At 41.5% G+C, this 24,685-nt stretch overlaps 1 protein-coding gene, 3 non-coding genes and 1 pseudogene across 15 annotated transcripts in view; 3 read left to right on the top strand and 2 right to left on the bottom strand.

The window, feature by feature from the left end:
- ARMH1 (armadillo like helical domain containing 1) overlaps window positions 1-11,551 on the top strand; it is a 36,548-nt gene extending 24,997 nt beyond the window's left edge. For 6 of the 12 annotated variants that reach the window (XM_036232990.1, XM_036232986.1, XM_036232996.1 and 3 more), the window contains exons 8-11: window positions 9,705-9,975; window positions 10,090-10,219; window positions 10,306-10,383; window positions 10,641-11,551. In XM_036232990.1, the coding sequence (XP_036088883.1) occupies window positions 9,705-9,975; window positions 10,090-10,219; window positions 10,306-10,383; window positions 10,641-10,913 (752 nt within the window). In that variant the 3' untranslated portion in view covers window positions 10,914-11,551. Of the gene's footprint in view, window positions 1-9,704; window positions 9,976-10,089; window positions 10,220-10,305; window positions 10,384-10,577 lie in introns of all 12 variants that reach the window. The other 6 variants (XM_036233009.1, XM_036233013.1, XM_036233001.1 and 3 more) reach the window with 6 other exon arrangements.
- On the bottom strand, window positions 8,183-8,293 carry LOC118606386. The gene has a single exon (XR_004952334.1). It is a non-coding gene; the product is annotated as a U5 spliceosomal RNA (small nuclear RNA).
- A 3,040-nt stretch (window positions 11,552-14,591) lies between the features above and the next one.
- On the bottom strand, window positions 14,592-14,707 carry LOC118606360. The gene has a single exon (XR_004952327.1). It is a non-coding gene; the product is annotated as a U5 spliceosomal RNA (small nuclear RNA).
- Window positions 14,708-19,281: 4,574 nt separating this feature from the next.
- On the top strand, window positions 19,282-19,621 carry LOC107499372 (annotated as a pseudogene).
- Window positions 19,622-21,007: 1,386 nt separating this feature from the next.
- On the top strand, window positions 21,008-21,222 carry LOC118606271. The gene has a single exon (XR_004952321.1). It is a non-coding gene; the product is annotated as a small nucleolar RNA U3 (small nucleolar RNA).
- The last annotated feature ends 3,463 nt before the right edge of the window (window positions 21,223-24,685 follow it).

Consider the following 24,685-nt stretch of genomic DNA (forward strand, 5'->3'; position numbering starts at 1 on the left):
AGACCTTCTGTCTTTCCCCTCCTACCCATCCCTTCCTTGCCAAGTCCTCCAGGTTCTATCTCCACTTACCTTCTCTGTCCCCACTGTGATCAGCCTAGGCTAATCCACTACCCTGCCTCCTAACTTATCTTTCTGCTTCTTCTGGCCCCCTATAGTCCATTTTCCCACCAACAATCAGCCAGAATGATCATTTTAAAAATATAAGCTAGACGATGTCACTCCTTGGCTTTCCATTACACCTAGACTGAAATCCAAACTGTGTGGCCAACAAAACATGCTCTTTCCCCAGACTTTGGACTGAGGGGCAACTTCTTAAATGTCAAGTGTCAGCTCAGATGTCACCTCTGAGAGAGACTTTCCCAAAGACTCTCTCTAAAGCTTCCCCATTCCCTCCCACCGCCCACCTAGGTCTCTCAACATTCATAGGTCAGGGGTGGAAGTGGAGGATGGAGAATTAAAGAGGCTATCACTAGCATCTAAACACTGCTGGCAAAAGTAGGCTTTTATTTATCTTTTCCCCCTCTTTAATTCTTCACCCCCCACTTCCACCCCTGACCTATGGATGTTTCCTAAGAACGGGGCGTCTCCTCCCACACACTCCTGGCATGTACTTGGGGCCTGGGGAACCCGGGGTATGGTCCGCGGCTCCACCTGGGGTGCGAACCCAGGACTTCCCGCATGTAAAGCAGACGTGCTAACCACTACACTATGGAGCCACCCCAAAAACAGGCTTCTAGATATTTGTTGAATGAACGAATTGGGATGTCTGAATTGTGTATAGCTGAATTTGTACTGACAGTCATCATATTAGGAATAGAATTTGAAATAACTAGTTTTTTCAGCCCAGATAGCTAAATGGAGGCTGTGTGTCTTGAGTGACCCTTTATTGCCTGAGAGTGCTTAGGGTCAAGGAAGAGGGTTTAGAGAAGAAAGAAAAAGAGAAACTTCCTGGAGGAAGGTAGGAGATGGTAAGGCCTCTAGGGCAGAGGGTAGGTGTTCTGATTACCTTTTGCTTATAAGAAACCACCCCAAATTCAGTGTCATAAAACTGTCACTATTTGATTCACACATATCATGTATGTCAGGAATTTGAACAGGACATAGCAGAGATGGATTATCCCTGCTCTGTGATGTCTGGGGCCTCACCTAGAAGACAGCTGGGGGCCACAGCTGGAACTAGAGTAAAGCTAGTGAGGATCACAATTTCTGATTTATCCTTTTGCGTTAGACTCCAATACGGCTGCCCACGGTACTCTTACTGATCCTGTTATTACTTAACATTTTGATATGTTGTTCGTCGTGGTTTTCTTTGCATTAATTTTTGATTTTTCAAAATATTGCGTTGATTTTTTAAAAAAGATTAATGAGTTTCTTAGCCTTTCCCTTAAATTTTGCATCAGAGGCAAATGCCTCACTTGCCTCACCCGAGTCTCAGTCTTGGGTAACACGACGGGGCTGGTAAATCACACATCATGACTTCCTGCCCAGATTCATGAGAAGCCCTTAGACTCCACATCTCAGCGGGAGGAGGGTCAAAAAATTTTGTGGCCAAGTTTTAAAATAGTGAGAGGAGTGGAAGCTGGGGGGATGTACATGGTGATAGCTCTATGTCTATCCAAGTGGGATAAGCTTCCCTTTCTTCTTTTTCCTTCCATTTCTCAATATTTTAATACGGATTCCTGAAATATGATTGTCTGCCAGAGCTGGGTTTCATAAAATTACACTTCCCTCACACCTGCGCTGATGCCCCTGGAGGAGGGGTAGGTCGAGCACTGTGTTAAATGTCCTAGGAAAATCCTACCCTTCTAGGTTCTTTAAAAAAGTGGAAGAGGAAAACAGTGCACCAAGTAGCTTTCTAGTCCCCACTGCAAGAGATTCTGATTATCCATTTTGTCTATTTTACACTTTGAAGTAGAAATAACCAGGGAAAAGGTACTGACACCTGTATCTGCTAATTTCTGAGAGGGTATTTGTTTTCATAAAATTAAGATTTTAGAATTTCTTGTAATAATGATCCCACATAACCTAAGAGAGCCAAAATTAAAATTAAAGGAGGACTTCTCCAAAGTGGGCCTGCCTGGAATTTATCTCCATTTATAATTGTTGCGAAGTGAAAAATGGCAATTTCGTCCCAGGGAGGCTTGCTATTCCAGGAATTAGAGGCACGCAGGGACTTAATTATGACAAGTTGTCTAAAGCCACAGAAATATTCGCTCACTGATCTCCCTCCCTAGAGAAGAGAAATTTCAAAGTCACAAGAAGTTTTTTGGGAGGACAAATTAATGAATTCTGTTGGAAATTTGAAATATATATGTGTATATAAATATATTAGTGTCTTTTACAAATAAATTATTACCTTAGGAACATAAAAATTACTGTTTGACTTAATCAGAAGCAGACCAATTATTGAAAATTAATTTGCCAAGTGTATACTTGCCAAAAATCAATTGGCCAAATGACTCATTTACTGAGTGCCCAATTCACCAGATTACCAACTTACTGAAACCATGTTACCTGTAAATATCTATAAGTTAATAGCAGTTCCCGTTGGTTGTAATGGTAGGCCTGGGAGAAGCCTGAACTTCAAAGTTCTCAGGGACCGCAGACTCTCTGTCCCTCATTTCCCTCTTTTTGACCTTTGTCACCTCTGGCCCTTGGTCTCCCTTTCTGTGCCCCACCCTCCCTATCCCCTGTTCTCAAGGATGAGCTGTCTAGGCCATGTGGTATGGTGACTTCAGCAGATTCTGTCACCAGGTTCCCCTCCCCACCCTCACTCTTTGTCCCTGCAGTTACAGAGAGCTTGGGCAGAGACAAATGAAGGTTCCTTAAAAGGCTGTTATGGAAACAAAATGAAAGCCATTATATTCAGACTTTGCAGAAATCTACAAAAGCTGTTAAATCAGTCCATCTATGTTTGTTACCTGTAACTATATAACAAATTACCCCAAAACTTAATGGGAAAAAAAAAAACACCCACATTTATTATCTCACACAGTTTTTGTTGGTCAGGAATCTGGGAGCAGCTTAACTGCTTCTGGCTCAGGGTATCTCCTGAGGTTGCAGTCACGTGGTCAGCTGGGGTTACATTCATCTGAGCACTGTTGCGGAGACGGTTAGGAAGAAGAGTCGGAGTCTGGAAATGCTTTTACTATCATGGATCAGGTTGAGGAGGAATGGAAAGGAATGGCAATGCTAGCAGCTGGCTTTACCAAACATCATTAGTTACTATCAGGTTAGCAATTACAAACTACAGCCAATTCCCAGACTCAGCCTCAAGGCCACGACTGTGTTATCAGCTATTTCTCCTCAGGTATCTTTTTCCCATCCTTGTCCCTAGAACAAGAATTCCCAGAATAGGTCAGGCGTGTGCACCCTCCCTGCAATGTGTCCTTGCGTGCAAGTCCGCATGTGCTTCTGATGACCTTGTTGTTCCAAGCACCAGGCATCCCACCAGGACTGCAGGTGTTTCTCACAACAAGCACCTGCTTACAGTGTAGCTCCCTCACACAGCTGGCAAGTTAGTGCTGGTCGTTGACAGAAAGCCTGTGCTTCACCATGTAGATCTCTCTGTAGGGCTGTGTGAGTGTCCTCACAACTTGACGGCCAGCTTTTCCCAGAGCAAGTGATCCAAGAGAAGGCAGAAGCTCCAATATCTTATAATCTAATCTCAGAAGCTGCAAGCTATTCATTAGAAGCCAGTCACTGAGTTTAGCCCCACACTCAAGGGGAGGAGAATTGGGCTCCAGCTCTTGAAAGAAAACATACTAAAAACTTTGTGGACATATTTCAAAACCAACACCATCTAATGAAAATTGCTGAAAAATTAACAAATAGTTATAAGAAACTGGTTTATGGTAAAACAGAAACATTTGTGAACTTGGAAAAATGATCATTTGGAGAATAAAATTTTTGTCTAATTGACCTAGAACCTAGGAGTAACTTAACTTACTAATAAAATCATCGTTTCATATAGTAATGTTCAAAGTGTGGCTTATCAGATGCAAGCACAGCAGCCAGGCTGAGCAAGCTGCCCTGCACTAACGTCGTGGATTTCTCTAGAGAGATCAGTGCAGGGAGACAGTGGTCCTAAGGAACCAAACAAGACAGACATGGACAAGTCTTTGAATGAGCGACATCTCTTCTTTGCCCCCCGAAGACCTGGAGAGACTCTGGTGGTAGGCAAGAACATCACTGTTAATTTTTCTGAGGTTCTTGGTTTTGTAGCATTACATAGATTCTTCATACCAAGCAGGATTTACTTAAAAATTAATTCTATATTTGGTTTGCTTTCTTCTTCATAAGAGCATTTTTTAAATTGAGGTAAAATTCACATAATATAAAATTAACCATTTTTAAATGCATAGTTCAGTGGAACTTGGTGTACATTCGCAAAGTTTTGTTACCACTACCTCTAGCTCTAACACATCTTCATTACCCCAGAAGGAAGCTCTGTACCATTAAGCATTTGCTCTCTATCTTCCCTTTTTAGCCACTGGAAACTACCAACCTTCATTCTGTCTCTATAGATTTAACTATTCTGGGTATTTCATATGAATGGAATCATACCATATGTGACCTTTTACATCTGGCTTCTGTCTCTCAGCATAATACTTTTGAGGTTCATCTTTGTGGTAGCATGTATCAATACGTCATCCTTTTTTATGGCTGAGTAATATTGCATTGTATGTTTATATCACAATTTGTCTATCCATTCATCTGCTGATGGACATTTGGTCTATTTCTTCTGCCTTTTCACTATTGTGAATAGTGCTGCTATGAATATGCATGTACATGTGTATTTGTCTGAGTGCCTGTCTTCAGTTCTTTTAGGTATATATACCTAAGAGTGGAATTGTCAGGTCATATGGTAATTCTATTTAACCTTTTGAGGAATCATCAAACTTTTCAGTAGCAACTGAACCATTCCCACCTGCAATGTATGAGGGTTCCAATGTCCCATATCCTTGTCAACACTTGTAATTGTCCTTTTTAAAACATATATAACCACCATCATGGATGTGGTGTGGTAGTACCACATTGTGGTTTTGATTTGCATTTCCCTAATGGCTAAAGATGTTAAGCATCTTTTCATGTGCTTGTTGGCCATTTATATTTCTTTCTCGGAGAAATGTCTATTCAAGTCCTGTATCCACTCAAAAAATTGGGTTCTTTGTCTTTTTGCTCTTGGAGTTCTTTATATATATTCTAGATACTAGAATGGTTTCCTCCATTCTATAGGTTGTCTTTTCACTTTTTTAATAATGTCCTTTGTTGACTTACTTTTAAATTATTTAAGTTTTTCATTCATTCATTTACTTATTCAACAAGAGTGGGCCCTGGGCTGGGCACTGAGCATGTAGTGACAAATGAAGCAAACTCCCTGCACTCCTAGAGCTTGTTACAGTAGTAATAATAATAGTAATAATAACTGGTAATCGTTGCAAGTGACCGATAATGACTGTGTAACAGGCACTGTTCTAAGCTCTTTAATCATCTCATGTAATCCTTAGAACAACTCTGAGAAGTAGGTACTATTATCACCCCTAGTTTACAGATGAGGAAACTGAGGTACAAAACAATTAAATAGCCTGTCCAAAGCCTCAAAGATGATAAGTGGGAAAGTTGCAGGTCCTACCCAGGCAGTCTGGCTCCTGCACCCACCTCCTCACCACCCCACTATCCTGTCTCTCCACTATTATGAGAACAGGACATTTTTCTTTCACCAGTTTTGAGAAGCAGACAAAACCTGAGGATAGGCAACACCATTATTATTACAATAAAACGTATTTTTTTAATTATGTTTTCTCGGCTCCGTGCCCTCCACTGGGTCAAGCGAACACCACAAGGTCTCATTTTTAGGACTACGGCTTTTGCCCCACAGAACCTTGTGCATTTGCTCTCCTCCTCTGAGCTCACACAGCAGTCGTTTCAGCTTTTTCCGCTGGGCAAGAGGCTACCTGTCCGGTGTAACTTCATTGAACAACAGTCACAAGGCTCTGACACTAACAGGTAGTTCCACATAAAAATCTGCTGCATACACTTAAAAGATATGTTATTTCCCCCAAAATTATGTGAGCACTTCAACTGTGACAACTTAGCATTTATAATTTTCATTATACAGTATTCCAGAGATTTTTGTTTTTAATAGAAAGCCCTCAGGAAAACTTGTTTCTAATTTCCCCGTTTGCGTGGACTTCAAAACCTCTGTGTCTTCTTCCCTAGCCTGGTACTCACTCCCCTTTTCCCCCTTGGCATAGCAGTGCTTGACTCAGATGTCAGGAGCAAGTCAAAGTGCCAGTGAGCAGGCTGGTTGGACTTGGTGAGACTTGCCAAGAAGAGCAGATACCAATGGAAGACACGCAACAACAATTCTTGATTCAGCAATTCACATACCACCAAAGCACATAACATTAATTAACTTTATTGCCTGGCTTTTTAAAAATGAAATAGCACATAAAATATATTAGTAATATTTCAACATTGGGCTTTGGGCAGAATGTATTGAAAGAGGTGGCAAAATGTACCAGAATCAAAAACAGAATGCAACTGGTCTGGAAGATACCTGACACAGGTTTCTTCCTTACAACAGCGCAACTTGCCAAACTGTATTCTTACCTTGTTGGAAAAGGAAGCGAACGTATGCAAGCACTGAAGCACACTTCTCACCCGTGGCCACCAGGTGGCAGTCATGTCTGGAAGTGAAGAGAAAGATCTGGGACTCTGGTTTTCCAAGGCTCTAGGAGCAAAGAATTGTAAAACAAACCTCATCAGTGCTGAGTGCCTTGGAAATAGTTGCATGGCACAACCACAATTCCCAAGTGCAATCCCATTTCTAAGGCTCCTTCTGCCAAGGGAATACCAAGATGCCTGCTGCAGCCCAGCCTCCTCTTCACTCTGATTCCCTGGGCAAATCATTTGTTTTGGGTTTCTTCATCTATCGGACAGGTGATCACCTCGCCAAGCTTTCCTCCAGTGTTGCCAGGAAGTGAGGGGTCTATGGTTCCTCTTTGGATTGGAAGAATCTTTCCTTTTGCAGTAAAGTTTCCACCGAGTGTCAGTGGCCCACTCCTTGCATCTGTTCTGCTTGCCGTTCTGTTCAGTCAGCACTAGTACTGTACCTGACATGTACTCAGTCGATATGTGTCAAATGAATGAACATGGGCCCTGCAGAGATGCTTCTTGGCCTCACTGGACGAGAACTCTCAACCACTCAAAGCCTCCTGATCATACCTTCCTCCCTGAATACTCTGATCTCTTCCTTCCCAGACCCCTGGCTTCCTCTGCTTTCTCTGGAAATAGTTTCTCAGCCCTTTGTACATTTCCCTTCTTTCATCAGTCTCTCAGACATTGGTTTCTGTTTCTCTCAAGATTCAATCCCAGGTCCTCTTCTCGTCTCTGTTCTTTCTATGGTAACTCATCCACTCCCATGGTTTTAGTCACCACCTGTAATGATAGAAATGATAATGGCTAACCTTTATAAAGTACTTACTACATGCTAAGTACCACTCTAGCTCTTTACTCATTTAATCCTTACAAGAAACTGATGAAATAGGCAGTATTATTAGTCGTGTTTTGTGGATGACGGGCACAGTGGTTGGGTGACCCTCCTACAGCTCAGACCTCTCTCCTGAGCTCCAGACTTTTATTTCCATGTGCCTTCCCAACACCTCCCCCAGGATGTCACTGACCATGTTCAGAACTGGACTCCTGCTATTCCAGCTGTGCACCTGACACACTCCCCGCTGCTCTAGTGAGGCTCGTGGCTTCCAACTGTGCACCTGGGTGTGCTGTTAGCTTTGGGGCACTAGGACCCCAGGTGGCAATGGAACCTGACCTACTAGGGTCCCCCTTGTAGCTGGGGTGGAAGATAAGGTCGCCCAGTTCTCAACCATAATTAGGAAAAGATGGTCCATGTCGCAGCCTTGGAAAACTACAGACTGAAAACCTCAGGTTTTCAGAGACCCAGTGGTCCGGTTTTGCCCGGGTAACAGAGAGCCAGGAGTTCACATTTAAACTTACAGAGTGCACACCCTAGACCTTTCATGAAAACCTTAAAAACTGAAGGACAAAAAAGGGCCTACCAGACTACTTTTTAAAGGAACAAATTAGCTGTATTCCCCACTTAAGGAGTTACTTGCATTTCAACAAATCAGATATCTGTCTTTGGCAAACTGAATATTAAGCTTTACCCAAGCAAGGTCTCAAATAATTTACCAATTCTCCAAGATTTCTCTCCATGGAAATCTTTAGTGAAAAGTAAAAAACTTTTTCCATTCTGAAAAGAAACAAGAGTATGTGTTTTCCTGTCATGCCTGTCTTCCCAGATACTGGCCTGTCCCCCAGCACTTGTGGAGCCTTTGTACCTGCAATGAAAACTTTTCTCCCATTGTAGAGAATTATCCCAAACATCATCTTACTGGATAAAATCTCCTGACAAGGGAATAAAAGATTAATTTTGGTTATGCAAACATAATACTGTTAATGCAACAATTCTTCTTATGCAAATAAGCTAGTGGTGGAACCAAGAACTTTTCCTAAGTTCTATTTCCCCGGAATTAAGTGGAGAAATAGGCCCCACTTGGCTCCTGTGCTGAGGACAGCACATTTCTAAGTCCTGTCCACCATGCAGCAAGCACATGTGTTTAGAATAACATTTACCCTGGGCGGACTGTGGTACACCAGCACATTACCATCTCACCCTGCCCCTTTCTAGCTCTGCCTTTCTTTGGTTCCTGTCTCTTCACAAAAATATACAGTCCTCCTCAACTTCCCAGGCACTTCTACAGCCTACTGACCTCTTTTATAGCACTCATCACCATACCATGTGCCTGGCACAATAGGCATTCTGTGCAGATTTGCCAATAGGCTGAAAGAATGGTAGAAGGAAGAAATGAGTGGAAAATATCTACAAAAAAAAATCCCTTCAATAGATTCTGATTCCTTCCTCCTTCCTAACCAAATCTTTCCTTCCTTTTGCTTCCACCACTTCCAAGCTATGGTACCTTAAATAAAGTGCTTTACCTCTCTGAGCCTCATTCCCTCAACTGTAAAATGGGGATAACAGTCACAGTGTTATTGCAAAGCCAACCTCATGTAGTTATGGTGAGCTTCAGTGGGATACTGTATGGAAAGCCCTTAGCACAGAGCCGAGGCAAAGAAGGGCTCAATAATGGTTCATCAGAAACTAAGCTTCTCTAAACTGCTGTCCACCTTCTTTCTAACCCTTTCTCATTTTCTGCCAGACATTCTCCCACCCACTTTCTCTCTCCCTCTTACCCCTTGTCTTTCCCCATCCTTGTCTCCCTTTGAAGACCCAGCTCTTCCCTCCACGAATCTTTCTGGAGTCCGCAAAGCTGAGGATGGTCCTGCAGAGGTGGGACCTCCAGCTCTGACAGTTGCTAAGCCTCCTTGATGGGTGGGCTCACTATTCAACCCTTCCTCCTCCAGCTATGGCTGGTTGGGTCGTGGGGGCCGCTCCTCCTCTTCCTTTGTAACCACAGCTCCAAGAAGGCAGGACTGAGATGTTGCCTGCCTAGCTGCCCCCACACCCCTTGCTCAACGCTGGCCAATAAAAGGTCAGGAAAGGTCCATGAAGAGGGTGGGGGTAAAGGGAAGCTACTTGGTTCAAAGGGCTCTTTGCTTCCTTGGTGGGGGTGGGGAGTGTTGGAGTGGCAGGCTTCTCCATTGTCTCTGCCCTTCCCAAGCCATCGAGCTGATCAAGGACCTGGTCAACTACGAAGTGTGCACGGCGCTGCTCCAGGGCCTCGTGCACCTGCTGATACCGTCCGTCAAGACCAATAAACTGCAACCCAAGATCCTCAACGGTAGGGATCTGCTGGGACTAGGGCGGAGGGCACCCGGTGCGGGGAGGGACCCCTGCCTCACGGCCACCCCTTTGCCAGACTCCACGGTTCTCCAGCATACTGCCAACCTGCCGGTGTTCCTGCAGCAGGCTGCGGCCGCCAAGGCCATCGGGTAAGCGGGCAGCGGGTAGTGGATAGATGCAGCCAATAGACCCGGGAGGGCTCGGACTGGCGCCGGAGAGTCCCCAGTAGTCGCCACAGCCCAAATCCCCGACCCACGGCCCAGGGTCCTGGCACGTGCCAACACGAGCCTCGCAGAGGAGATGCTGCACCTGCGCGTGGTGCACAGCCTGATGGCCGCCATGGGCAATACGGACCACAGCAATAGCCAGCGGCAGGCCAGCCTCACGCTGGAGGTGAGCAGGCAGCAGGCGGTGGGGCGATGGGCACCAGGTGTGGTCAACACAGGCACGCAGCCCACCCGCCCCCTGCCCCGCTGCAGTACTTCGTGCAGCTGTTTCCGCTGGTGGAGGAGCATGTGCGCAGGTCCATGGGGCAGAAACTCTACGAGCTCTTCCTAGTGAGTGTTCCCAACCTGCCCTGGCGGGGAAGAAATGGTGCCTCCTCCACACCGTCCCTCCCGTGGTACACCCCCCACAAAGATTAGGCCTGGTGGCCCGGTGCAAGAGAGTCTGTCTGGGCTTGGGGTCTTCCCCCCGCATCTTTCCTTTCCCTTTCCTGCTCCCTCCTGCCTGCAATTTCCCTCTACTCAAGTCCAGCTCCAAGTCCAGACTGCCTGGGGCACCCCAGCCGGGTTTCCCTTGCTCCTGTCCTCAGAACAACCCTGAGGACTTGTACATGAAAATAGATAGCATTCAGGCGGACATCTTGGCAGCCAACAAAGTCAATGTTACCAAAGGTGAGCGGGGAGTGAAGGGACCTGGAGGAGAGGTACAGCCAGCACCCAGACTCAGGCTCATCTCTCTGTCTCCAGCATTACACTTCAGTGGCCTTTCATTTAGCGGCAGGAGACTTTACCTTGGCCTTCATGATCAGGAGCAGCTGGACCACTTCACGCACCCCCAGGCGGACATAGAAAAAAAGGAGTAACAGAGCCTCTGAGGCAAACCAGGAACGTCAATGCTGTGTGGCAGAAAGCCCAGCAGAAGGAGCTTGAGTCCATCTCAGGGCCACTCCACTTGGCCTTAGGTGGGAGGCTGCGGCTTAGGATCGTCAGTGGGAGAGAGGGAGAGCTGCCCACTGGGAAGAATTCAATAAAGTCTTGCTATTTATGTGTTCTCTACTTGTGGAGGGCAGAGGGAGGTCAAATGAGACCAGGCCCTAGGTGCTCGCGTCTCCCATTACCTCTGACTTGTCTCCTGCTTTTCTCTTTTCTCCTTCACTGGCTCCAGACACACTGTTGTGTGTTTCTTAGAACTGATAAAGGAGCTCTTACCTTAGGACTTTTGTGCTGACTTTTCTGCAGAACAGTGCGAGGTTCTGTTCTTAGAACCTCTTATGGCAGATATCAAACTGTACGACTAACTCCCTCACCTCCTTTCAACTCTACACAGTCACCTCAATTAGGGCTATTCTTTTTTCAGTCGCAATCCACACTACCACTCCCAATTCTTACACTGTGGCCCCCAGACTCCCTTACGCTATTTTTTCCCAAAGCATTTATTTATATATCTCTTTATTTATTGTCTGTCTCTGCATCTGAATGTAGGGCAAAGATGGATGGATGGATGGATGGATGGATGGATAGATAGATAGATAGATAGATAGATAGATAGATAGATAGATAGATAGATAGATAGAGATTTTTTTTTATTTACTGATATATCCCAAACACTGAAAACAGTGCCTGGCACAAATGAATGAATAACGGAGGTATTGTGAAGGGGTTGTCCCTCAAATCATAGTAAATGGTCGGATGGCAGTAATTCTTCATGATGCCACAGGAGGGCGCCACCCACCCTGATGTCCGTCTTAAGGGCCCCAGCCCCTCCCGAAAAGGATTTTGAGCAGCAGCTTTCTGCTATTTAAGTCTGAGGGCGGAGAGAAAAGTCAACAAAAAGTTATGCTTCCATAAAGTTAAATAAATTTCCTATTTTAAAGAAATAGCCTGTCCTTTGGAGTCAAGTCCTTCTGTTTTTAGTCTTGAAGTGGCCTTTCTTTTGTAGAAAAATAGTAAAAAATATAGTCAGTGTACCCCAGAAATTTTTTGTAAATCTTAATTAGAAAATCCCATATCTGGAAACCACTGGCCTAAGGTAATCATACTTTAATAAAAATCATGGAAATTTAAAAAATTAAATCTTAAGTATAAGACAAAAATCTAACCAACTATAGCTGTGCTAACCAGCTATAGCTGATCTCAGAAGCTAAGCAGGGTCAGGCCTGATTAGTACTTGGATGGGAGACCACCTAGGAAGACAGGTGCTATAGGTGTAAAAAAATTTTTAAAAATAAGGGATCGTAAACTGACAAGGTCCTTGCAATCTCTGAGGTCAATCAAGGGTTCGCTCTCCTAAAATAATTTTTAAAAATTTTAATCTAAAACAAATATCTCTAACTTTCTGTGTTTACTAAGTTATTTGAAAGTTTTAGCTGTCGTGACATGTCACCACTAAATATTTCATGTTATGTTTCTACTACAAATAAGGACATTTTCCTACATAATTACAATACCATTATTGTGGTAGTCCGAGTAATGGCCTCCAAATATATCTACATCCTAATTGCTGGAATCTGTGAATATGTTACCCTACCTGGTGAAAGGGACTTTGCAACTGTAATTAAATTCAGAGTTTTGAGATGGGCAGATTATCTTGGTTTATCCTGGTGGGCCCAGTGTAATCACAAGGGTCCTTACAGGAGGTGTTGTGGTGCGTTCAAATCTGAGACCCACGGAGCCAATTGAGATTAATTATGAGCCTTTATTAGCCGGCCGGTGACTGACTCTCCCCACTAGAGAGTCGGCCCCGAACTTCCAGAAGAGGCAGCTTGTAAAGCCCAAAACTGTATTAAACAAGCAAGCAGGTTTACAGAAGCAGAAGTTATCCATTAGCATATCTTTGCACAGGACAACTACACCCTTAACATTAGCATATCTTTGCACAGGATAACTCCTAGAGCTACACCCTTGTTAAACATTAAATAAGCAAGCAGATGTTGGCCATTTGAAAATTTTCCCCACTTAACAGAGGGAGGTAAGAGGATCCTGAGTTGGTACTAAGAGATGATATCACAGAAGAAGGTTGGAGTAATACAAGGAAGGAGTCCTGAGCTAAGGAATGCAGGCAGCTTCTAGAAGTGAAAAAGGCAAAGTAACAGACTTTCCCCTGAAGTCTCTAGAAAGAATGCAGCCCCACAGCACTATATTTTAAACTTATGACCTCCAGGACTGTAAAAGAATAAATTTATGTTGTTTTAAGTCACTAAGTTTGTGGCTGTTGCAAGAGCAAAAAGAAAGCTAAGACAATTACCAATTCAATATCTAAAATAGAGTATATACTAAAATTTCCATAATTGTCCCAAAAGTGTTTTTTGGGCGTGTGTTTTTTAAATAGAGAATCCAGTTTGTGTATTGCATTTGATTGTCACGTAGTATGTTCATTTTTAAAGTTTAAATTTATAACAAACAATTCCTTGCTGTCTTGATCCACATAAAAATTTGAAATCACAGATAAACCTGAAAATTTTCTATTTTTAACATGATCCAATTCTACTTTTAAAGCTAAATGATCTCTTTAGGAAAAAATACATAAATATATGTCACATAAAAAGCGACCAATTACATTTAAATTTCGTTAAAGCTTTTAAAAAGCAGTCACACAAGTGCAACACTTGGAGCCAGAGCCCCAGAGAGGTGGTCCTTGTCTGAGAAAAAGGTGAATAGATAGGGCCAAGCTTAAACTTTAAAAAGTTTTATTCAAGTTCTCAACAAAAGCAGGTTAACTAGATATTCTATAGGTAGTAAACATCTATTGGGCAACTGCTCAGTGCCAGGCCCCAAGCACAGGAGCCAGTACAAGTTAATGCTTAGTAGTCTCTAACGTGTAAGCATAAATTCGAAGTCTAAGGAATGAAGTGTATGCGCCATCTCTGTGAATGTACTTCTTACAACAACGTGGCTGCTAGCTGCTAAGGCTTTGGCGGGCAGGCCTTTTTGAGATGGCCCCTCCCTCCCAGGTCCTTCTGAATGAAGGCGCTTATCCCTCCTTCCTCCATCGGGGGTCAGCATCGCCCCTCCAACGAGAACGTGGAATTCCGCGAGAACAAGCAGTACAATCCAGAGCACGCCAGAGACATGAATATTTTTCTAAAGACAATTTAGAAGGGAGGGATGTAACGCCGCCCACGGTGAGAAGTCGAGTCGCCTCTTGGAGCAGTAAGGCGGCTTATGCACCCACCCATTATTCATCCATGCACCCACCCATTATTCATCCGTTTATCCAGACGACATATCGGCTTTGTTGGTGATGCTGGGCTGGCTCCTGAGTCCAAGGGGATAAGAGACATACGTGGGGCACGGTGGCCGGTACTGCAGAAACATTTTGATAAAGCAGGACTTTTGTAGTAGAATCACCCGAGAAAATTGCAGCTGAAACACTCGGACATTCCCAGAAAAGAGTTGCTATTCACATATCAACTAACACGTGTAAGAGGTGCTTTATTGAACACTTTTACTCTTGATTAGTGTAGACAGAAAATTGGACAAAGGAATTAGAAACAGTTTCTGCAAAAAAGTGGCCGTATAATCTTTTTTTAAACACTTTTAGTAGCCTTGCAAAAGCAAGGCCTCAAAAAATTGTACAAAAACTCAGAATTGTTCCTCTCCACGGAAATCTTTAGTAAAAGGCGAAAGATTTATACGATCTGAAGAGAAACCAGAGTATGTCGTTTGAGTTTGGTACACATTACTCGGGTAACTGTACTTCCTAATTCATCAAGGGTAATTATTTCCTCAAAAGTGCTAGTGACTTCTACCTTTAGTTCAGACAATTCTGTGAAAATAATCTCATTTTTATGGGGGAAAAGTTGACAAAAAGAAGAATCCAGCCTTTTTAAAGTAGGAAAGATTATGTGCAGTGCATTATGGGTATGTAAATTAAGCTGGGACGCCACCCTGGTTTCCGGAAATATCTTAAAATAGCTCATTAGTTTTCCTTCTCCGCCTAGGGCCGCCACCGGGTGTGAGTGGGGCGCAGAAACCAGATTGCCAAGACTGTATATAGAAGCCTGGTTCAATCAGAAATAATGACTTTTATTAATGACTCGCTGTTAAAATTTCTCTTGAATTTAAAAAAATAATAAAATTGACTTAAAAAGTCTTGAAAATAATTGTCTTCAAACATTCATTCAACAAAAATTTTATAAGCAATGTGTGAAACTTTGAGCTAGATTTTAGGAGATGGGTGGGTATATGTGATGAGCACTGATAACAGAATTTTCAATGACACATGAGCCAAGCACTGAAGTCTCCAAAGAAGTAGGGTAGCTTGAGCATTCTAGAAAATAGGTACCACAAGCAGTATGAGCTCCATGAAAAGGTAAGGGGCTCAATGGCAGGTACCAGATTTCGATGGGCATTCAATACCAAGCTAAAAGCTTGGATTTACCTTGACGGCAATGGAGAGCCATTGAAAAGCATTAGAGGAGAAAAATATGATCAGATTAGTGATTTTAAGCAGCATCAGCATCACATGGTGTTTATTCGTGTTATGAACTGAATTGTGACAGCCCCCCCCCCCCAAATCGGTACATTGCAGTCCTAACAGCTCAGTACCCCAGAACGTGACTTCATTTGGAAATAGGGTCATTGCAGATGTAATTAAGATGAGGCATCCAGAACTGTGCTACAATCAATTTCTGTTGTTTAAGCCAAGGGTCCGCAACCCCCAGGCCCTGGACTGGCACCAGTGGTCTCTTTGGAACTGGACCACACAGCAAGAGGTGAGCGGCAGTTGAGCAGGAGATTCATCTGTATTTGCAGCTGCATCCCACACCTCTTCATCACCGCCTCGGCTCCACCTCAGATCATCATCATTAGATTCTCATAGGAGCACTGGTCCCTGGTGCCAAAAGGTTGGGAACTGCTGGTTAAGCCATCCAGTTTGTGGTGCCTTTTATAATACCCTAGAAAATATACCTAATACATCTGGGTACTTGTTAGAAATGCAAGTGATTGGGCCCTGCTCCAGACCTACTGAATCAGAAACTTGGGGTGGAACACAAGTATCTGAGTTTTAACAATCCTCAGGTGATTCTGAGGCAGACTAACCTGAGAACTACTGGACACCCATTCTGGCTAAAGTTTGGAGACCATATGGTAAATAAGAAATTTGGGCGATATGGAGGAGGAAAAATAATTTTCCTTCTACTCATCTAAGTTCTTCTAGCTGATATAATAATCAAATTGACATGAGACAGATTAAAAGGAAAAAATAATCAAATTTATTACATATGTACTTAGGGAGGTTCCATAAGAATATGAGACCCAAGAACAGATAGGGCAGTAAAGGCTTAGCTGCCATTCTGAGCTAAGAAGAATGGTGGGGGCAGGCGGAGGGGGGGGGGGGACTTCAAAGGGGAAGAAGGCAATTCACATAGAGAGAGAAAAGCAAATATTTGATAAATAAGTGGTTGCTGGGCTATCTTTAACGATGAGATACAGAAAGGACTTTGATCGAAGGGGCTATGCTAGGTTACCCTCTGTCTATCACACATTAGTTCATATTAAACTATTGTTATCTATGATGATAGCTTTCTTCCTGGAGCAGATTCTCTATTTAAATTCTTTTAGGCAATTAGGAGGATAGTCAAAGGTTTTTCCTGAGTCTTTCATTTCTTAAATATAACCAGCTTAAAATAATATCTAAAAAAGGCATATTTGAGAGTGGCAACTTCTGCTCCCCGTCAGAGCCAATTTAGGATACTAAGCGGTAAAGCCAGACAGCAATAAATGGTGGCCTGGTCCAGGGGAAAGCCTGGATTTGCCCAAGGAAAGAGTGTAAAGTAAGGAGAGAAAACCATCTGGGATAGGTCCCTAGAGAACAGTGGCCTAAAGGAGGGGTGCAGCAGAGGGAGCATGAGAAATTAGGAAGGCTGAAGGAAAACTAGGAGTGTGGACAGCATAGAAATCAAGAGCAGAAAAGAAAGGAGTGGTGAATTCTGTCAAAAGAGTGGTCAAGTAAGATAGAGACTGCAAAGTCCATTAGATTCAACACCAGGGCAGTTGCTGGTGACCTTGGCCTGAGCTGTTTCCAGAGTGAGGGTGATGGATACTCGACTACAGGGAGTTGGTGAGTGTGTAGGCATCCCTTTTGAGAAGTTTGACCCTGAAAAATTAAAGAGAGACTGTAGCTAAAAGGGGTGCGACATTAAAGGCAGCCTTTTTTTCCACTTTCGTAAATATTAGGAGAGTGTTAAACATGTTTAAACAATGATAGGAAGGAGTCAGTGCAGAGGCAAAGAGCGAAGATCCAGGAGAGAGGAATTAAACAATAGGTGGGAGGGGGAGTGGGAGATGGATGAGGAGAGTAGGGGGATGGCGGTCTACTTCAAGTTAAGAGAAAAGACCCAGATTCTGACTCTGGTCACAGGAAGAAGGAGGGGAAGGACAGAGTGTAGGTAATAGCTCCACCACAATGATGATCATTTACGGAGCTGGTCCCCTATTTTGTCACTCCTGTGCAGTTCCTTCTCTCACCTCTCTTGTCTGCCATCTTCCTCTACCTTTTCAGCATCTGGCGAAGCCCCAATCTTCTATGTTTTAAGCATCTGTCCTATAGCAGTTGGGCTGCTGGAAAAATCAGACAGCTGAGCCAGACCTCTCATGAAGGCCCCACTATGACTTGACATGTTGCTGGTTGGCTATTCCCACTCCCAAGGCATCCATGTTATACCTTCTCTCATCGAAATCATCTCACACTACCTCCCCAACTCTCACTCTCAGCAGGTAACCTCACACAGATTTCACAGAGAAAGCACAAGCCATTTATTTCTCTTACCTTCCCACCTCCCAGCCTAAAAGCCCCAGTTTTTGCCTTCCTCCTATCAAAGATCCACCCCTCATTTAGGGCTTGTATCCCACCCAGAGCCCACAAAGCCTGTGCTGCTTTCACTTATTTCCCCTCACAGCACCATCTTTCTGTCCTCTCTACTGGTTCTTCCCTGCAGAGCAAGTAGGCTCCATTACCTCCAAACTGAAAAAGAAAGGGAGAAGGAGGGAGGACGGGACAGTAGAGGGCGGGACAGAGAGGGAAGGAACTCACTAGACTTCCAACACCTTCCAGCCACGTTCTCCTTATGGAATATGGTGATCAACTACGACAACAATAAAATAACTTCACTGCGTTTTTATTTTATTTTAATTTTTTAAAAATTTTTTATAGTGGCATTGGTTAATGAAATTCAGTGAGTTTCAGCTGTACACTTTAACAACACAGTGACTTTAACAGTAAGGCATAGATATATTTATACCGTGTGTTCACCTCCCATAGTTATATTTCTGTCACCACGTATGTGACCCCCTTTACCCCATCTACCTACCCCCCCACACACTCTCTCGTAACCACTAGTCTATTGTCCATGTCCATGAGTCTCTGTTTGTTTATTGCTTTTAGGTTTATATTCCACATATAAGCGATAAGTGGTTTTCAACTTTTTCTGTCTGGCTTATTTTGCTTAGCATAATTATCTCAAGGTTTATCCATGTTGTTGCAAATGGCAGTATTTCATCTCTTATGGCTGAGTAATATTCCAATGTATATATGTACCAAAGCTTCTTTATCCAATCATCTCTCGTAGGACACTTTGGTTGCTTCCACGTCCTGGCCGCTGTGAATAATGCTGCTATGAACATCAGTGTCCAAATATATTTTCGGATATGAGTTTTCACCGTGTTTTTAATACAGAGATTTCCGTCAGATTTTTTTTTTTTTAAACAAAAACACAAACTTTCTGCAGCCACAGAGAGCAAATAGAATTTTTCATTCTAAACAGTTTCCACTGAGCTTCATCTTAAGAAACTTAGTAATCTTTACTGTGGATGTATTTACATCAACTGGTACAATTTTGAATGAATTTTTATATTAAACTTTTAAAAGTGACTTCTACAATTTTCTAAGCAATGCCTCACAAATCTTGAAATTGATTCAAATATCGGAGACTTCAACATGTATTTTAATTAGGTGAAATATCTTCTATCATAAAATGGAGTTATAAGTTTTCTCCTGTCTCTACTTCCTCGCTTCTCTTGTATTATGATTTAAAAAATTCATCATGAACTGTTTCTAACTCCACTGAAAAGTGTAGAGGACAAAAACATACCTGATACTTAGATTTAATTGGTATGAATATTTCTTCAAATATGCTTTAGATCTGTTTGAAAAGTAAAAGAAAACCTCATACAGCTCTCTTTCCTCCATCTTGGAGCCTGTGGAGGCCTGCCAGGAACAGGACGTCTAAAATGACAAACATATCTGGAAAGGTACAGTCCAAGGCCATTCTTGCTGGCTGTAAGCAAAGTCTCCAGAACCAGAGAGAACACATAGCTCTTCTGAAAATCGAAGGTGTTTATGCCCAAGATTAAACAGAATTCTCTCTAGACAAGAGATATGCGTATGTAGACAAAGCAAAGAACAACAGAGTGATTTCTGGTGTCAAATCAAACGCTCCCAGAGTGATCTGGGAAAGGTAATTTGTGCCCATGGAAACAGTGATGGAGTTCATCCCAAATCTTGAAGCAACTTTCCTGCTAAGGCTTTGGACACAAAATCTGCATGATGCTGTACCCATCAAGGATTTAAATTCATTGAAAAGTAAATAAATAGAAGTGAGATTTTGTTCTCTTGCAAAACAAAGCAAAACCTTATACATACAGTCAAAGCCTGCAACATACACCCACAATTCCATTTGCTCCCCTGTGTCCAGTAATACCCACTACTCTGAAGTTGGTATGTTCTCCATCCACCCTTGGTCATGTGGTGTTGCTGTTTTCATGACACATCATTACATACTTCAAACATGACTGCTTTTCTTTTTCTTTATTTTATTTTATTTGTTTCTTTTGGGGTTTTTTTGTTTGTTTTGGTTTTGGTTTTTTTTTTCAGTCTCAACAAGCTTCATCTCCTTAGTTATAGGACATGTCTTCAAATGGCTGTCTGGGTTGATTGTTCCATAATTTAGTTGTAATTTTAATGTAGTCAAGGGAAGAAGCAAACAGTGTTTACTCCATCTTCCTGCCTGCTCTTTCCTTGGTCATATGTTTTAAAAACTTATTTAAATATCATACCTTATCCATCTTTCTGTAACTTGCTTTTTAAATTCAACATTATGTTTTAAAGATTTATTTCTTTGTATCTATAAATCGTGTTCCAGTTCACCTATTTTATTTTCTGCATAATATCCCATTTGTTTGAGCACACTACAGTGCCTGGGATATAAAAAACCAGCTGGGACATTAAACAAAGGGACATATACAGTGACATTACTAGACCTGGGAAGTTTTCTCAGGTCTTCTATTATTGAAAACGAAAATGGGAATAGAATTGGTGACAAGCTCGCTGCATGTGAACCAATTAAAGAATAGTTTGTTCATCTTATTAAGAAATGCATTTCCAATATATTTTCACTTTTTTGTTTTTGGATGTTAAATACACCAACTAGCTTTATTTTAAGAACTCAAAAAGTGTGAACAGATAGCATATAAACATGATACAAAAACAAAGTTTTCCCACGCTCGTTCCTAATAACTCAGTTCCCCTCCCCGCCACAGTCATGCTGACCTGTCTATAATTCACCAGAGATTGAAAATCAAATTCTTAGGACAGCCATTGCGTGTAACCTCTAAAATTTACTAACCACTCGAATCACCTCCGTTTTCACTAGGCAAGGGAAAAGCTCACCATTTCCTTTAGCTTTCGGAGACGAATGCCTCCTCGGCTTTAAAGATGTAAGTTGTGATTGGCTGTCATCCTGCATTATGTTAATGAAGCTTGGCAGCTTTAAATATTTTTTTAATTTCATTTCCACTCAAAATGTTAAAATGCAACGTTAAGTGGTAGCATTGGAAAGGCTGCAATATTGAAAAGCCTCTGTCTTTTTTCAGTGGAACCAGAACTAGGGAAACTACTTACCATGACTATAAAGTGTACAGCTACTATGGACCTAGCGGAGCTTGTAAGTTTCACGTTAAGACTATACTTTCAGGGATCATTTCTATAGTTTGTTACTAGAGAAGTTTCTCTGAACGTGTAGAGCACCCAAAACCACGAGGAGGAGGTATAGTGTTCTTTTCTGAGCGTGAAGTTGGCTTTTGGCGTTTCTTTGTGGAACTGTCATTAGCTGTTGATGATCGTTCTTCTCTTCTTTTAGAAGAGTGGGAAGAAGAGAACACTGTCTGAGTGGTTTTTTCCTTGTTTGTAGAAAAGTAGAGTTCATACTTGTCTTATGTTTCATGAGGGCTTTACATTTTTTTCTTTATGTTTTGCTTACTATATTTCCATGCTTCTAATGATTTTAAAATTTGTGCTCACCATCGTAAGTGGTTTCGACTGCTCTCACTCCCTAAGTTTTTATTTTTTAAGTTGAAATATTTTATCTTGATCACTTGTGTATTTCAAATAATGGTAACAATTGTTCAATCCAGAAGGTGTGTTTTCACTCTCAGAGACTTAAGGTAACAAGAAATCTTATAAAACATATAGATGCATGTGAGCATCTTTTTGTGTTACTGGCAATTCCAGTTTCCTATTGAACGACCTGCCTGTTCTGGTCTTTTGTCCATTCTAAACTTGTTTTTGTCTTTTGTTTATTGACTTGAAGGAGTTCTTACTTTTTATAGTCAGGAAATTAAACCTTTCACAATTTATATATGTTACAAGTTATTTCCTGTAGTCTGTCAGTTGTTTTTTCATTGTTTATTATCATACAGAAGTTTCAATAGATTTAATCCATCAATTGTCTCTTTATAGTTTTCTAAATTTTAAGAAATCTTTCCTTACCTTAATGCTATAAAAATATGCTCCTGTATTTTCTAAAAGTTTAAGTCTTTTACAGTTGAATTTCTAATTATCTAGATTTTTACTCCTATGTGATGTGAAGTAAGGACCTAATTTTATTTTATGGGCCATTACTGGCAGTATTGGAGATTGCAGAGGGTTGGAGACACCCTAATGCCCATCACCAGAGACTGGTAGGTGAATTATACTATTACACCACAGTTGGAAATAATGTATTACATGTCACATCACATCACATCGAAAATATAATTGGTGGAAAAAATGAGAGCTACTATGCAACATTATTAACATGACTTTTAAAAATCCATCCACATACACAATATATTCATACAACAATACCCATTTTGCAAGAATAAAAAGCAAAAAAGAAATATATTAAACACAGTGGAATGGTTGCATGTAAAAAGAAGGTGAATGCTAAAGGGATATGCGAATAAAAGAATGAAAGAATGAATGATAAATAGATAATTAGATAATAGACTACTGATGATAATATGTCATGGATGGATTGTAACCTGGGAGCCAAAGATGATAGATAAATAAGCAGAGCACCTATGAAATGAGAGATAAATGATAGATAGATAGATAGATAGATAGATAGATAGATAGATAGACAGACAGACAGATAGACAGACAGATAGGAGGTAGGCAAGAAGAAAAAAATGAAAGAGTAGAAGAAGAAAGAAGGCAGGAAAACATGACTGAGTCATTATCAAAGTGTATACAATCTAAGGAAAATTATTCTTGTGCCCAGGAGGACATAAATATTTGTGACTCAAGCAATGGACGAGAGTGGCAAAACAGAAGGGGCAGTGCAGAATGGGAGCTGAATTTCTTCTAAGGAGTCCTTCTAAACAGTACACCTTGACTTGTCCTTTTATAGGCTCTCTCAAGATCTTCAGAAGCAGCGCGTTTCTCCTCACCACGGGGCAGTATTTAAAGCAAAAGGCAGATGGTGCCAAATATCATGTACACTATTACCCTGTTTTTCTCTACACCCCACCTCATAACCCGTTTCTGTCATCAGAAGCAACCACCATCAACTCTCAGCTGTTTCTTCTGCCTGTATTTTTTGTTTGTTTGTTTTGTTTTCAGAATAACAGACATATATTGTTGCCACTTGAGCTACTAATTTTAGATGTTGTTTCTTGACTTAAAAAACAAAATTCAACTGAGTAAATGTTGAAGATCTTATTGGCTTTATTCAACAATTCGTAAATTAAGCAGCATCCTAACTAGCTAATAGAAAAGAGCTCCCAGGAGCTGTACAAAAAAAAAAAAAAAAAAAGACTTAAAGGCAGAAGGCAGCAGGAACAAGGAAGTGAAAAATTGGATTATTGCAAGGTTACTTTCTTTTAGGGGATGACAGAGGTCTGTCAAGCAGATTATTTAGTTAGTGCTGATCAGGCAATTCCTTATTGGTTTAATTCTATTTCTGGGAGAGCTAAAACTGTAATTAAGTCTTCATTTGGTGATGTGGGGCTTAATATAAGCAACTCCGTTTTGGAGTCCTGTCTTGTCTTATTTTTAATACTATCATGCTGGATGAGGGTGCTCTCTCCCTTACACCCCTTTTCCACATGGCCTTCTTCCCTATGTGATTGCATCACAATATTGTTCTGAGGCAATCTGAGTTCTATGGTTACATTTACTACAATGCAAAACTATTTTCCTAGAGTTAAAATGTGCCTCATTTTAATAACATTTTTACTTTTTCTATTTTTATATTTATGAAATATTTGATATGTAAAAGAATATGTGGAACATATGTTCTTGAAGCATAATAATAATAAAAAAAGCTACCCCCAGCCCAATTTAATAAACAGACCTTGATTTGTTCTGTTAACTTTATTCCTTGAGAGCACCTGTCTGATCCCATCCCCCACCTCCCTTCACTATCCTGAAGTTGGGGTTGCCTGCCCTGTATCACTCTGTTTTGACTGATGTGGCTTGCTCGATCTCTTAAGGGATGTCCTCTCTATTCATTCTTTTTCTCCATTTTACTCAGATATTCATGGATCTTATTTCTCCATGTAATATAAAAATAACTTTATGAAGTTCCTTAAAAGATTCTGCTGGAATTTTGATGGAAATTGCATTAAGTTGTTGGATATATTTAGAGAGAAATAACATCTTGACCATGTTACAATGCGTCAATTGTATTTCATTCCATTTGCTAAATCTCTTTAAGTCCTTAAAAAACTTTAAACTTTCTTCTCTATCAAGGTCATTTTTTTTTGTTGTTGGTCCCTAGGCACCCTCTATAATTTTGTTGCTACTGTACCTTACTTTTACATTTACTGTTGGTTATTGCTGGTAAAAAGGAATACTAGTCTGTAAATTGACTTTATTTAGAACAACCTCTGCAAACTCTCTTTTAGTTCTAATTATTTATATACTGGTGTTGATTCTCTTGGGTTTTTCTATATAGGAAAGCACATCATCGGCAAATACTGTTTTCTCTCATCCCCTCTATGTTAGTATTCAGTTTCTTGGTGAGTAACACAGACTTCCAAAAGAGTACCTTGAACAAGAAAAATTTAATTTTCTCCTCAAATGAAGGAAGCTGAGAGAGACAAAAATCTCTGGGTGTTTCATGGTGTCAAAGACCCAGACTGCTACTGTGGCACGCGTGGCCACTAGCACATAGCTAAAACCAGCTACTTCATGTGTATATCTTTTCCCAATTCCGTCTTCAGTGACTTCAAGTTGGTAGCTTGAAATCAGCCATGGTAGGAGTATCTACACCACAGAAATGGGCAGATGATACAAATCAGGCTCCAGGCTCCCCACCACCACCCCCAAGAACTTGTTAAACACTAACAGCACACCTCTTCTTCCATTCTCACA

Source organism: Rousettus aegyptiacus, unplaced genomic scaffold (genome assembly GCF_014176215.1).
Source record: "Rousettus aegyptiacus isolate mRouAeg1 unplaced genomic scaffold, mRouAeg1.p scaffold_m13_p_1, whole genome shotgun sequence".
Lineage (NCBI taxonomy): Eukaryota > Metazoa > Chordata > Mammalia > Chiroptera > Pteropodidae > Rousettus > Rousettus aegyptiacus.